The 14,695-nt window shown below is 42.2% G+C and overlaps 1 protein-coding gene across 1 annotated transcript in view; it reads right to left on the bottom strand.

The window, feature by feature from the left end:
• Positions 1-9,220: 9,220 nt before the first annotated feature.
• The window catches only part of waca (WW domain containing adaptor with coiled-coil a), a 145,010-nt gene continuing 139,535 nt past the window's right edge, over positions 9,221-14,695 (bottom strand). Inside the window, exons 12-13 of the mRNA XM_084326333.1 lie at positions 9,921-10,048; positions 9,221-9,450 (exon numbers count right to left, since the gene is read on the bottom strand). Coding sequence (XP_084182459.1) covers positions 9,381-9,450; positions 9,921-10,048 — 198 coding nt within the window. The 3' untranslated portion in view covers positions 9,221-9,380. The remainder of the gene's footprint in view (positions 9,451-9,920; positions 10,049-14,695) is intronic.

The raw sequence follows: 14,695 nt of genomic DNA, 5'->3' as shown, positions 1-14,695 counted from the left end.
CCTCTGGTGTTGTGATCGTGGTATTCACTGACCTTTGGGAAGTATTTTGACATGTACATGGGTACCTTGGTCGTGTAGTGTATCTTGTAGACCAGGCCCATTGCAAGTTGCTGTACTCTGTCGTCTACTCTAAGCCATCCTAGTGTAGCAGGGTGGATTATCCCTGCTTCGTGGGAACGGGTGTGCACAGTCACTGGGTAGCGAGACACAGTAGAGCTCCGTCTGACTGCACCTCCGTCTTTGGGTCTGGAGCTTCAACTGGAGGCTGGCAGTGGGAGTGGATGGGGCCCGGGATTTACCAACCTGGTCTGGTACTCTGGTCTTCCTCCCCTGCAGCAGGGCGGTCAGCAGTACTCCCCAACTCGCTCTCACTTCCCCCAATTACTCCTTTAACCCTCCCACACCTAGTGACTGAATTGTAAATAAATAACTTAGTTCCCCCCGCAAGCAGTACCCTCCCTCAGTGACATTAGAAACCTTACAGTAGAAAGGGAAGGGTTGAATAGGAAGGGGTTAATTGTATTAACGTTACCCACACCAAAAGAGTTAATACTAGGCACAGGAATGGACACGCACACAGAACCCCATCTAATTCTTTATGTTAATTTGTACTGTGCAGTTACAAAGATTTAATGGCATGTTGAAATAGGATGGAATCTTGCCATTACCCAAGCTGTAACTCAGTACCTTTTAGGCACCTATATGACACACCAATGTGCTTAACTCATCACCCACATCTGGGCTAGTACCATGTATAATACCTCTCTCAGGCATTAATTATATGGTAAGGATAATACCTTTACTTGTGACACCACTGGTCAGTAACCTTCCCGCAGGGGAAGGGTTAATTAGATGGGAATTATTATTAAAGAACCAACACGTTATTACACTCAAAGGAACTCATCACCCACGTCTGGGCTAGTACCATGTATAATACCTCTCTCAGGCATTAATTATATGGTAAGGAGGATAATACCTTTACTTGTGACACCACTGGTCAGTAACCTTCCCGCAGGGGAAGGGTTAATTAGATGGGAATTATTATTAAAGAACCAACACGTTATTACACTCAAAGGAAATCAAAAAGGTGGGCCCACTTTACCAAAACAAAAGTCCTATACTAATGCCGGCATGTAATGTTTATGGGGTACCCCTATGAACTGTAGTTAGCAACTTTAGCTTCACCCGTAGGCCGCATCACACTGTGTACTGTGCAATAAGATCCTGAGCATCGAAGCTCTATTGTACTCAACCAAGATGGCGGCCTCGCCGCGCCACCACCGTCCGGGTAGCAAGATGGCGTTGAACGCTCTCGTCACGGGCGCTAGCAAGCGGGGTTGGAGCAGAGGGGCAGTAGCGGGCTGAGAGCACGTGCTGGGTGATGGCGACCTCTGCTGGACGAGAAGAACTCCCGTGCTGGGCTGACGACAGCCGGGGCAGAGCAGACGTCGAACACCGGCGAAGACTGGTTGTTGACGGCCAGTGCTGGGTAGACACGCAGCAATACTCTAGCCCTACCTTAAACTGAAGCTACTCTTTGGGTCCCAAACAGCCCTCCTGCTATACGGTTATACTGTTACGCAACGTGCCTGGCTACACCACCGGTCTCTTCAGCGCCTCGCGCCCGGTGTACACTGGTCAACATAGCCGTTAGCAGCATGCTAAATATACCGCACACACTGCTACTATAACACATTATCTATGGACGTTAGTCCTTGGGTTCGGTTTCTCTTACTCACACGCTATCACGGATATTTCTAGGATAACCCGTCATATACTCAAGTTCAATACGTTCACCCGTGTGGTCCACAACGGGGGCTCTGTCAAGACACGACCGATCACATCAAAGTCCACTGTCGAAGAGACTGGTTCCTCCCACTTCCGTCTCGGTTGACTTGCTTCCTTCCCCGTCTCTCTCTCGTACGCTCCGCCTGCCACCGCTGCCCCCTGCTGGCACCGCCAACTAGCCCCACAGAAGAAGCACTGGGTGGAAGAATATGATCCAGTGTTACTGTTTATAATCCATATTCCAGCCGGTAGGAGAAGGAGAACCCGCGTCATTGTTCGAGGGAATATCAATGGAAACTAGTTAATATGTCTTGGTGCACCAAAGGGAGATAAAAGGCAAGTCAGCACGTCTGAAGAATAGCCATATATTCAGGGTGCTACACTAGGTTGGCAAAGTGTGCAGGGGTGAGGTGGGTTCTAGGAGTAAGGTCAAGCAGTAGTCTGACTAGTTTGTTTTGAGATGTTTGTAATTTGGTTTTTAGTGCCTTTGAGGTGCTTTGGTACCATGAGGTGCAAGCATAGTCGTAGTACCCTTGAATGAGTGCTCCTGCCAGAGTCTTCAGGGTATTCTTGTTTACCAGAGAGGAGATCCGGTACAAGAATCGAGTTCGTTGGTTGACTTTTTTTTATTACATTGGATGCCATTTTGTCACAGGAAAGATTAGCCTCTAGGTAATTTCATCTTTCCTTGTGACAATATTGTCACCCACTGTAACTGAGAAGCCGTCGGTCTTGCTGAGTTTGTTATTTGAACCGAAGAGAATGGACTCTGTTTTGCCCATGTGTAATGATAGTTTGTTGTCGGCGAGCCATATGCAGATTTTGCCTAGTTCCGAGCTGAGGGTTTTCTCAACCTGCAACTTGTTCTTGTCAGGTAGAGGTTCAAAGTCCTCAACTTAAGCCTACCCATTAAAGTGCCCATTAAGTGAAAGATGACTTGTTCCTCTCGTGTTCCTGGATGTGGATGCTATGTAGAAAAGCATAAAAAAAACTGCATTTACTTCCATTTTGATTTTAATTGTCCATTCTGCTGTATTACTCAAAAGTGGCAACACTGCTTTGAGGGGGAGGGGGGGTGAATGCTGACATCACTGTTACTCTCAATGTCACCATTGGGCCACCCGGTGTGGAATCCCACGCAAACAGCACATTTAATTGAGAAACACTAAAACACAGATTCAAAACATGTTCTTGATGCCATTTCGTCGGCTACTATTGGCGTCAAGAGTTTCCACCAATACCTTGGTCTGAATTAAATCTTTGGTTCACTGAGGTGTTCCTCAGGGCTTCCAGTGTAGGAAAAGGCAATTGTGCACTCTAGTGGTGGGTTTATGTCATGATTCTCTCTGTCCATTCTACTTTTACCAAGCCCTATTAAAAAGTAATGTATTAACTATATGAACAAATAGCCCTAGCAAAATCTATATCCTAATCAATGTTTTGTTTGTTTGTTTTTATATTGTTATTATAAGTATATCATCAAACACACCAGCATACACAAAGACATTAGACGGCGCAATGTGATCAAATTGGACCAGTGCAGAAGATAGAGGTAGGGTATAGCTAGATCAAGTATCGAAAGTAAAAGTGCTTGCTCAACATCTCTATATTTAGTCATTTAGCTGACGCTTTTATCCAAAGCGACATAGAAATTGTGTACAAGTCAGCAGTTTTAGCACAGTAGGTAGTAGTATAGGTATAGTAGCAAAGTAGATAGTAGCATAGTCATAGTAGCATAGTACATAATAGTAGAAGACAGGAAGACATTTAAAAAAAATCAGATATTGATTGCCACTCATATCTTCATAAATGTCAGTATGAAGAAGCATTTAATCTTTGATGCATTAACCTTAACCATTAGGCTATTTGGGGTTGGTGGTTCAGTTATGGCTACTCCGATGGGCTCGAAAATTATATCATTTGAATGTATGCAAAACACAAGAAACTAATAATTACAGGTATAGTAGTGGAGGTTTTCTTTTAAATGCAGTGGAGCAAAAGTATAAAGTCTCCTCAAATGAAGTAGGCTACCTCAACATTGTACTTAATGGAACACTCCACCAAATCACAATTTAAGATGTATCCCCAAACTACAAACTATCTTATACAAATGAATTTGTTTTGAGTCATTGAGTTAAAGAGTTGTAAATTTGTGATCACATATTCCAGGAAGTGCAGCTCAATACAGATGAATAAATTGATGACAAAAGAAACAGCACACCTGATTAATGGGGTGCTTGTTGCCACAGATAATGTAGCAAAACCTTAAAGGGACACTTGACCAAAAAACAATGCTGATTTATTTTGCACATAAACATGCACATTCATTCAACATTTATTGAGAGTAAATTAGTTTGAATATGGCCACCAGTGATATCGGGGACATTTAATCTTTGTGTTGTGTTAATTACAGGACCATGAAATGATGGTAGATGAAAAATAGCAAGCAACCTTGTCTTATAGACTGCTACCTTATAAATTAATTAACAAGGATTCAATGTCTCCGATGACATCACAGGTGGCCATATCCTGCTAAATGAATGTGTGCAAAACTGAGCTTTTGGATGTGAGAGATTATGTGCAAAATAAATCAGTATTGTTTTTTGGCGTGCCCCTTTAAGAATGGTAGTCACACCCTCCACAACTCGCATGCAGATAATTTATTGGATCAATGTTTTGATGCCTTGGCTGTCATCAGGGTATAGCAGTAGTAGTAATTGAATGAAATCATAAACACCAATGGGTGATCAACAGCTCCTGGAAAGACCTATGCAAAGGCATTAATATATACCTGTATTTTTTTTTCATCATTTCACTGACTGCTTTAAAATTCTTCCTGGAATATGTGACATCATACCATCACATATTCCAACCCTTGATCTCAATAACCAATTGAATTTGTAGAAAAAATTGTTTAGTTTTGGGATATGTGTGAGATAAAAAAAAACATCTGCTTTGTTTTTGGTTGAGTGTTCCTGTAAGTACAGTACCTAAGTAAAAGTAGTTAGTTACTTTCCATTTCTGGGCGTCAATGTGTATGTGCAGTAATGCAGATTATGGCTACTGAAATATTTTGATCCAAGGTCGGCCAGAAGAATATTAAGCAATGAGTTGGAAAGCCTACATCAGTGCAAATACATACGATGGTCAATTTTTTTTTTATTAACTCACAAAGAACCAATTATAGATAATACCATCTCAGAGCACCAATATCGAAACACTATGCTATTGTCCCAAATAATTAAACCAATTACATATATAATTACATAATTTGTCATTTTAATTTGATTGAAAATGGGCATGTCGTGAAGCTTCTGTAACATTTTTGGGTAACAGAAGTCAAATTGTTCAACGACGTGGCCCTGTCCAGTACCTCCATGTAGTAATGACTGGGTGTTAACGGACACAATGTGGCTTTTCCACCACTGATGCGTTCCAGTCCCAATCCATGCCATTTCCCTGGTCCTTTGTGTCAACACCACCCAGCCATTACAGTCCATTATTGGTATGGAAAGGCAATATAATTAGAATTTCTGCATCTGCCAAGTACACCGTGAGGATGGCCGATTTAAGCAGCCACACCTGCCCTGGGTCAAGCTAATTAAGACCTGGGAGCAGGGGTGGCACAGTTAAATGTGGTATGCCCACACACATAGGATAGGCCGCTCTATCACATGCTCTACCTCTCGGTTTACCAAGAGTTTCTTCCCCAGTGCTGTGCACAGCCTGAATAACTCCAAAGGCTAGATTTGTATATTATCCTATTTTTAATTTGGTGTTATTAGTCAGGTTGTGGAAGTGCTGTTTCTAGGCGTCTGTGCATCACGCACTTTGATTATATGCACTTTTACTGTAAATTGTGCCTCTATGCATCATGCACTTTACTATGATATGCACTTTAGGGGATGTTGATCTTATTAATCTTAGCATTTGTCCTTTTATAGTGTTTTTTTTCTTTTTTCTGTACCGTTTCTACTCAGCTCCTGTATTGGATTATTTGTAGACAGTGTTGCTCTGTACCTGTATTCCAATGCGGATTCATCCATACATGGCAAATAAAATATCTGACTGTCATGACAACAGCTACATCCATCTGCTCTGGCTTGTACCATCTAGCCAACCCCGTTTAATAAACTGTGTTACGCACCATCTATCCTGTGTCTCCTATATAGGAGTAGTGAGTGCCCATGACTAAATGGCATCCAAGGTAATAAGAAAAGTCAACCAACGAACTAGATTCTTGTACCGGATCTCCTCTCTGGTAAACAAGAATACCCTGAAGACTCTGGCAGGAGCACTCATTCAAGGGTACTACGACTATGCTTGCACCTCATGGTACCAAAGCACCTCAAAAGCGCTAAAAACAAGATTACAAACATCACAAAACAAACTGGTCAGACTACTACTTGACCTTACTCCTAGAACCCACCTCACCCCTGCCCACTTTGACTACCTAGGATGGCTTAGAGTAGACAACAGAGTACAGCAACTTGCAATGGGCCTGGTCTACAAGATACACTATACGACTAAGGTACCCATGTACATGTCAAAATACTTCCCAAAGGTCAGTGAATACCACAACCACAACACCAGAGGAAGCTCAACAAATCATGTTAAACCCAGATTCGGCTCAAACAAGGGACTAAACACTTTTCGCAATTATGCCACATCAATGTGGAACACCCTACCCAAAGCTGTAAAGGAATGTGAATCCCTACCCACATTCAAAACCGCTCTAAAAGAGCACCTATGGGAGGCTGCAAATCAAAACTGGCCAGCGTAAATGTCCAAACCACCCCACCGCCTCCTAATAGAGTCTCCTCCACAGCGTATGTATATATTCTCTCCCACCCACCCCCTCCTAATGTAGTCTCCTCCCCACCGTATGTATATTTCTCTCCCACCCCCTCTAATGTACAGTCTCCTCCCCATCATATGTATATACTCCGTCAGGATCTATGGGTAACAGTACTGTACATTTGCATATCATATGTCACAAATGTAACAGTACTATATACCTGTATGTCATGCATGTCCCTATGCCATAAATGTCATGATGTCATGTATGTCATGTCACTATGAATTGAAAATGGGGGACCCTGATGTAAACATGGTCTGCATCCCCTTAACAATTGTATGTATTGAGCTGTACTGTATTGTACCCATTCTGCAATCTGTTAAATAAAGTTTTTCATTCATTCATTTCAGTCACCTGGGGACCAACTCAAGGTGAATGGCAGGACTTTAAAAGACATGCATGCTAGGTACATACTGTCTTTTAAAGTGCAGGAGTTGACTAGAACATGCAAACTCCACAGTCCGACCTTGGACACAGGACCTTCTTGCTGCGAGGCAACAGTACTGCTAACCACTGCACCACCCTGACATGAGGCTGCAGGAGAGCAGCATGTTTACAAGTCTTACTTTCTTCCCCATGTCTTGGTAAATTATGTACACTTGCTCATATGTCTTGTTTTTAATGGCTGTAGCTGTGGGCTCAGGCTCTCCGCATTTCACACGTGTAATGAGAAGGGCCACCGCCCGGTTGAGGATCGCACCGAAACCAGTTGCCCTGCGCTAAAGCATTCAGGTGTCGAGGCGGGATGTGTTAATTGTTGCAGAAACCCAAGGTCCATTCTTAAGACTATACAGTAAAGTGATTAACTGTGCATTTAAAAAGCCCCACATGGGATCACCGAACACCTACCAAGAACCAAAGACAACATGGCCCTGTAGAGGCATATTTTATTTCTTTTTTTCAATATACTTCAGGAAACAATATACAAAGCAATCACCGTTACTGGATGTGTGTGGTGCAGTTCAGTTATAGACTCTATAGATAGAATGGTGGTGGTGGTGAAAGGCCTTCGCAGGCACCTTAGGACGCTGCTCTCTCCAACTCAATAGTGTGGAACAAAGAGAGGGATGAGGACATGCCAAGAAAACAAACGCATGACACATGCTTGTCCAAGATCTTTTTTTTCCATTGGTCAAATCGAGGAAGAGAAGAAAAAAGAAAAGAAAAAACGTAACCGATGTGGTATATTCATGTAGATGAGGTTGAGACTTTTAAGACTTTCAAAAAGGCACTAGCATATAAAACGAAACCTAAAACATAGTACTCCAATAAAATAATAACCAGTGCTCGCTTGAGTTTAGCATGTTTATTACAATACATACATTTCACATTTGACCTTTGTGACCTCTCATTGCCTGCTCTGACCCGGGTGTGCGGGGTTAGTTCGTGATCAGCATCGTCTCTCTCCACCCCTGGGTGGTGCCCCCAAAAAAATAAAACGCTGTTCGCTTCCCAGCAGCACTAAGACCACTCCATCATCAACTGGGTGCAAAAGGAAAACGTGTAGCAATAATTTATGAGTACAACATATTCTGATATACTAGTTATTATCACTGCAACTTTTGAATAAAACAGTTTTCTTTTCTTTGTTGATTTGCTTGTTTTTTATAACTCCATTACTTTACCAACTGTACAAAGGAATGAACTCTTGATTGACACGAGGCGGTTCTGCCACCTTGCCTTTTATAAAGTACAGTTCTTGAAAAGAAAGTCAAAAAGGGGAAGAGAAGGGAAAAAACTAAATAAAATAAAATCTTGTTGGAAAGTTTTAAGGGGAGAGAACAAAAAAAAACAAAAAAAATACCAGGGAGGATTTAAAGCGATATCGATTGGGCTGCGACTGGGCGGGGCCAAGGCCAGGGGGAGGGGCTAGCAGTGGGAATGGTCCAAAGCAGCAGGCCGTCACGTTGTCTCTTTCCTTTCCTTTTTAAAATAAATCACTCACTCCATCCATCACACCACCAGGCACTGTTATGTTCAGTTTGGGAAATGCAGGGCCACTGCAAATAGATCACTGAACCATTGCGAGCAGACATGATGAACCTGGTAACAAAACAAAAAGAGGGGAGTAGGGGTGCTGGACTACGAGTCGCTGTTACAGTTCAACCAGCAAGGAAGAGGTAATAGAAGAATCTAGAACTAATCCCACACCAGTGTTCTTAGCTTTACGCTATGCTCTTCCGTCAATGAGTGACTTGAAAAATGTCCTCCCGTTTTCCATGCAGGTCATACACATGCTGAAGGCAATGGTTCAACGATCTATTGACAATAATGAAGCTGGAAGTCTGCAGACAAGTTAACATGAAGAAAGGCTCGCTAGTTACCTTAGCCGCCTCGGCGTAGATTAGTTTGGATGTCAAAAGCTTTGATAGGCATGGCTTTCCATGGCTTCAATCTACAAAACATATTTACAACATAGATAACATCTACAAGAAATCTACATGTTCTCCCCTCAACCAGGGCTTTTACAAAACAGAGTCTTGTAAAAACCAACCCCTCCACCCCCCCCTCCTCCCGCAATGACTCCTCTCGCTCTCTCGCTTTCTCCCCAACCCCCCCCCCCCCCCTCGGCTCGCCCAGCGGTCCAAAGTCGACCCAACTGCAGCTCCTAAAGTGTTAAGACTGGGGGCAACAAGAACTGATCAACCGTCCTCCCTCTCCAGCTTCCGACCATGTGCAATGGGTCTTCCTGCTCTCCCAGCTCCTCACTCCCCACTCTTTAACCACAAGTTCCTCAGACCATGAAAGAATTCTGATTCTTCAACTTTTCAAGTTCTTTGATTTGCTGTCTCAAAAATAGTATCCTGTGGGAGAGAGAGGGAGAGGGAGAGAGAGAGATACACTGAGATTTAGTTGCTGGGTGTGTAAGGTCAAAGGTCAGTAAGGTTTACTTTAAATGTCAACCAAAACATGCTTTTTCTTTGACTAGAATTGCAGATAAGTCTGCAGTATATGTACTGATCCAGTTCCTAAGTATGTATACTCTGCAATCAGTAAATTAAGTTACAGGTAGTTTAAAATAACGTGTGCTTTAACACAGTATAAAACTGTCCAGTGGGGAGGTGAGGTGTCGAAAAACAAACAATCAAACAAACAAAAAAGAACAACAACTACAACTGACAATCATTCATGTAATTGTATAAATAGACCAATACCTGTCGGCAAGAAAGACTGAAGTGACAAGTACTCAGATCAGTTCTACTCGGCCGCTCCCACTTAAGAAAGCACTCCGTACTTGTATCGGGTTTTTGCAAAACTCAGCCTAATTTCTTACCTCTGCTCGCGCAATGTTGCTTGTATTTCACAGACTCTGACCAGGGATCGCAGATTTTTGAGCTCGGTGCAATTCTCAGACATGCAGATGCTCCCCATGGTGTGGGCCTCCTCGCGTAGTCTCGACGCCTTGAAGACAAATCACTTGGTTCAGTGCGCTCCAAAAACACAGCGAGTTGAAAACCCACCAATACGCACAAACAGTTCTAGTGCAAGCATTTACGTTACGTCTCAATATCACCTTTAAATCTAGTGCTGATTCAGACGTTTATTTTTATTCTAAAAAAGGTGAAACTAAAAGTAGTATCCTCTTGGCTTACATTCGGTTCCAAGTGCCTCACCCTTATTTTGTGTTGATATAGGCCTAACAAAATAACAGATTACGCGCATAAAAAGCTGAAAACAACCTAACGAAGCAATAGTATTTATTATTATTATTTTGCAAAACCTACATAGAACATAAATAGCCCGTCTCAGACTGACTCACATGCATGGTCCCAATTCGAGCATATCGACATGGTCAGACAGGAGCGCTGGTCACAATCAGTCCAAAAACACGGGCATATAGAGGTACTGGTGTGCCAGCTTTGCCAGCCTGGGGAATCTCCCCACATTGACTTTTCACCAGTCATTTGGATTTGTATTCAGGGATGGGAAATGGCTTCTTAAACAGTTACGCCAGGTGGTCTGCCATATGCCGACGGGCAAACTTCTAGTTAGCAACACAGCAGTGGTGACTCGCCAGTCCTCGGTGATGTAGTAGCTAGGGGTGCACCGATATATCGGTCGGGTATCGGTATCGGCTGATAAGCTCAAATGTGCCGATGGCAGTAGCCAATAAATATCCATCAATTTGTGTCGCGTCAATCTGGCCCACACGTTCAAACTTTGAAAAAAGTTTCAGTCAAGCAATCTGCACAACGCCGCCCCCACACACACACGCTACTGCATCAAAGTTACTTATGATTAACAAAGGCATTCGTTTTGTGGCATTAACGTTATATATAGTTACACGTTCAATAACATCAGCGTATTTACCCGACCATATAGCATTGTTGGTCATTCATATCTCAGTTCCTTCCTTTGCTCAGAGAGCCTGTACTGAATTGTACCCATTCTGCAATCTGTTAATAAAGTTTTCAATAAGACAAATGTATAGAAAAGCTTTTTTTTTTGGATCCAATTTTTTCCTCCCATTTTTTTCGATATTTTCTCCCATCCCCAATTTCGTATCATCCAATTCAACACCCTCCCCTGTCACGAACGCTGTTTCTTGCCTCCCACAAGCCGGCTGCAATGTGGACTAAGTCAGACATAGCACAAGTCCCCTCCGGTACTTGAGGTAACAGCAGTCGACATCTTTTCACCTGCGCAGATCGATCTCTCAGTGTCGAGGAGTAACGCGTGGGAGGCTCACGCTGCCCCCGACACTTCCCTGATTCTACTGCGCAGGAGCGCACCAACCGACTTGTAGGAGTCGCTTGTTCACAACGTTCGATCCCCACCCTTCAGTTTTTCCCTCCCCGTAATACGGCCAATGTGTATTACTGCGGACGACCAGCTAAACTGAAAAACAATGTGGAGAGCTGGATTCGAACGACTCCGACGAATCCTAGCGTCTCCACACTGGTGGCGAGTGCCCTTGCCCACTACACCACCTAGCCGCCCTGTATAGAAAAGCTTTTATTATAACATTCGTTGCAAGGAAAAATCATTTATGCCTCGTTTAGTACTCCTGCAGAGCGCTGGTAATCTACTCGTCAACTTTATTAGCTTTGTTCTCTCGTCAAAAATCAATGCCGGAAGTAAAAAAAACGAATAAGCGCTTGCCGATTGGTGGTAAGAACAGCAGGAGGTGCTGGGTGCTAGTGGTGTGGACGTAATTGGCAGAATCGACTGTACCTGACACGACACATGGCATTGGCAAACTCAGATTATGGAGATATTACTGGAGATCATGGAGCTTTGTTTGAGAGAGATACAGTGAGTGCTGTCTCTTAAACTCTTAAAACTCATTTTTTTTGTCTTTTTAGTCAAGTTAGTCTGTTGAAGATGAAAGCCAGTGGGTATTGTATGACTCAGACTTCAGCAATAATCAAGAGCATTATAAAATATATAAAAAACACACATGGCATGATGGAATACCATAAACATATTTCTTGATGTTTCCTTTTTTAAGTAAGTAAAGAGGCCTATGTTGATATCGGTGAGCACAATTTGTAATTGAGATGTGTAGCCTATTTATTTATTTAATATTTTATTTATTCATTTTATTATTATTATTTTATTTGTTGCCATGCCTAAAATAATAGTCAAGCATAGGGCTAACACATTTTCATAAACAATAATATAATTTTTTGTTATATGGTTATAATAAAAGCTTTTCTATACATTTGTCTGATTGATTGAAAACTTTATTAACAGATTGCAGAATGGGTACAATACAGTACAGCTCAATACAACAACAGTGTTAAGACTGGAGGATGAAGACCAGAAAAAGACTTTCGGCTTTTTTACATAAGGGTCCTCCATTTTCAATTAATCAAAACATTTAGAGACATACAGTAGTTTCATAAAAAAAAGAAGAAAAAAAATGCCACAAATATCGGTATCGGCCGATTGTGTTAGTTGAACAATCGGTATCGGTATCGGCCGCACATTTTCATATAGGTGCATCCCTAGTAGTAGCAAGTGACTGTAACATAGCTTTCGGTCGTCAGGGCAGTCCAGCAGTCTGTCGTCAATGCAACCTTGCGAGCACCTGTAACCAGCGTTTCCGTTAGCCGGTAATTACCGGTATTTGACCGGCAAAATCTGGTGAAGTCCGACATATCTAATCTCTCCGGTAATAATGTCCGGTGAAAATAATTCCCTCTAAACACAATTAGATTATTTGAATTGTATTAAAATAGGCTAAAATGAAATAGCCTATGCGATGAACGAAACAATCATTACATTTGTCGTTGCTTCACCAAGCAGCCGGTCAATGACATCCTGTGTCAGCGAGCTGGCAGCTGATATATTTACGTGAAGCATGGCTTGGCAGGGTGCAGTACTCCAATTCAGCCATTGGCAATTCAGCTGTTGGGTGGGGGCGCTGCTGACACCGCTGCTCTGCTCTGTCTGCTCCTGCTCCATGCTTCACGTAAATATATCAGCTGCCAGCTCGCTGACACAGGATGTCATTGACCGGCTGCTTGGTGAAGCAACGACAAATGTAATGATTGTTTCGTTCATCGCATAGGCTATTTAATTTTAGCCTATTTTAATACAATTCAAATAATCAAATTGTGCTTAGAGGGAATTATTTTCACCGGACATTATGAGCAGCAGCACCAAGTCGTTGGGAGGTGGAGATATACATCACGGCGCAAACCCACGATAATGTTGCCGTCTCTCTGCCAAATTTCTCAGTTCTTCGCTTGATATAATTAATACAAATGTCCAATATAACGGAATTCGTTAGCTCATAAAAATGTGATTATAACAGACTGCTGTTTATTAAGGTCGGGCAGACTGCCCACCGACACCTCAAGTCGGCAGCAGCACGCAGTCTCGAGGGACTTATTTTATTTGGAATATATTAATGACTGTATATACGCAAAAGTAGTCTAGTTTTAAGTTAAAATATTATAAATGCCTTGATGATGTCATTATTTATATAGCCTGCCTATCAATTGTTTTTAAGCTCAATAAACTCTGACCGGAATTTATCCCATTTGTCCGGTAGATTGAAATCTACCGGACACTCAGACCTGCAAAAAAAAATTCTAACGGAAACCCTGCCTGTAACGTTAGCTAGCTGCGCGAGCAACTCCGAACTTTGCATCGGTGTAGCTCTCCTCAATGCGCAAGGTGGTTGTGCCTCAGGATAGGGCTGGGCGATATGGCCTAAATATGATATCACGATATTTTCTGACCTTTCGGCGATACACGATACGCATCACGATGTTTTTCTTTTTTTCCCCCCAAACAATTCATTATGAGGCTTACCAAGACAGTATTTGAGTTTGCAAGCTAACATTAAAGACAAAATAAAATACCCATGCATTTAGCATTTTTATATTATATATTAGATTTAGATTATTGGATTATTAGATTATATATTGCATATATTTAGCAATGAGATATTATATGATTTAGATAAGAAATATGATGAATTGAAAATGGGGGACCCTGATGTAAACAAGACGAAAGTCTTTCTCTGGTCTGCATCCTCCAGTCCACTGTTGACTGTTGTTGTATTGAGCTGTACTGTATTGTACCTATGCTGCAATCTGTTAATAACGTTTATATTCATTCAGTCGGCAAACAGAATCATTTTGATTGACAGTCGCGTCTGCCAATTACGTCACATCGCTTGCACCCGCCCTGCTGTTCTTAGCACCAATCGGCAAGCGCGTATTAATTTTTTACTTCCGCTATTGGAGAGCTCAATGAAAACAACAATGGCAGCGGTAGCTCGCCGCAGCCGACTTTTACCTTTTAGCTCTGCAGAATGACTAAACGACTGGAGGCATAATGATTTTACTGCAACGGATGTTATAATAAAAGCATTTCCATACATCTGTCTGATTGAAAACGTTATTAACAGACCGCAGAATGGGCACAACGGAGTCAGCACGGGCTGAGATATGAACGGCTAATGCTTGCTATATCTAGGTCGACCTCGGTCGTTGCTATGTAAATACGCTGATGTTATTGAAAGTGTAACTATATAACGTTAATGCCACAAAACGAATGCCTTTGTTATCATAAGTAGTAACTTTTGATGCA

This window comes from Notolepis coatsorum, assembly GCF_963971535.1.
Source record: "Notolepis coatsorum genome assembly, chromosome: 12".
Lineage (NCBI taxonomy): Eukaryota > Metazoa > Chordata > Actinopteri > Aulopiformes > Paralepididae > Notolepis > Notolepis coatsorum.
This window is presented reverse-complemented; position numbering and strand designations above follow the sequence as displayed.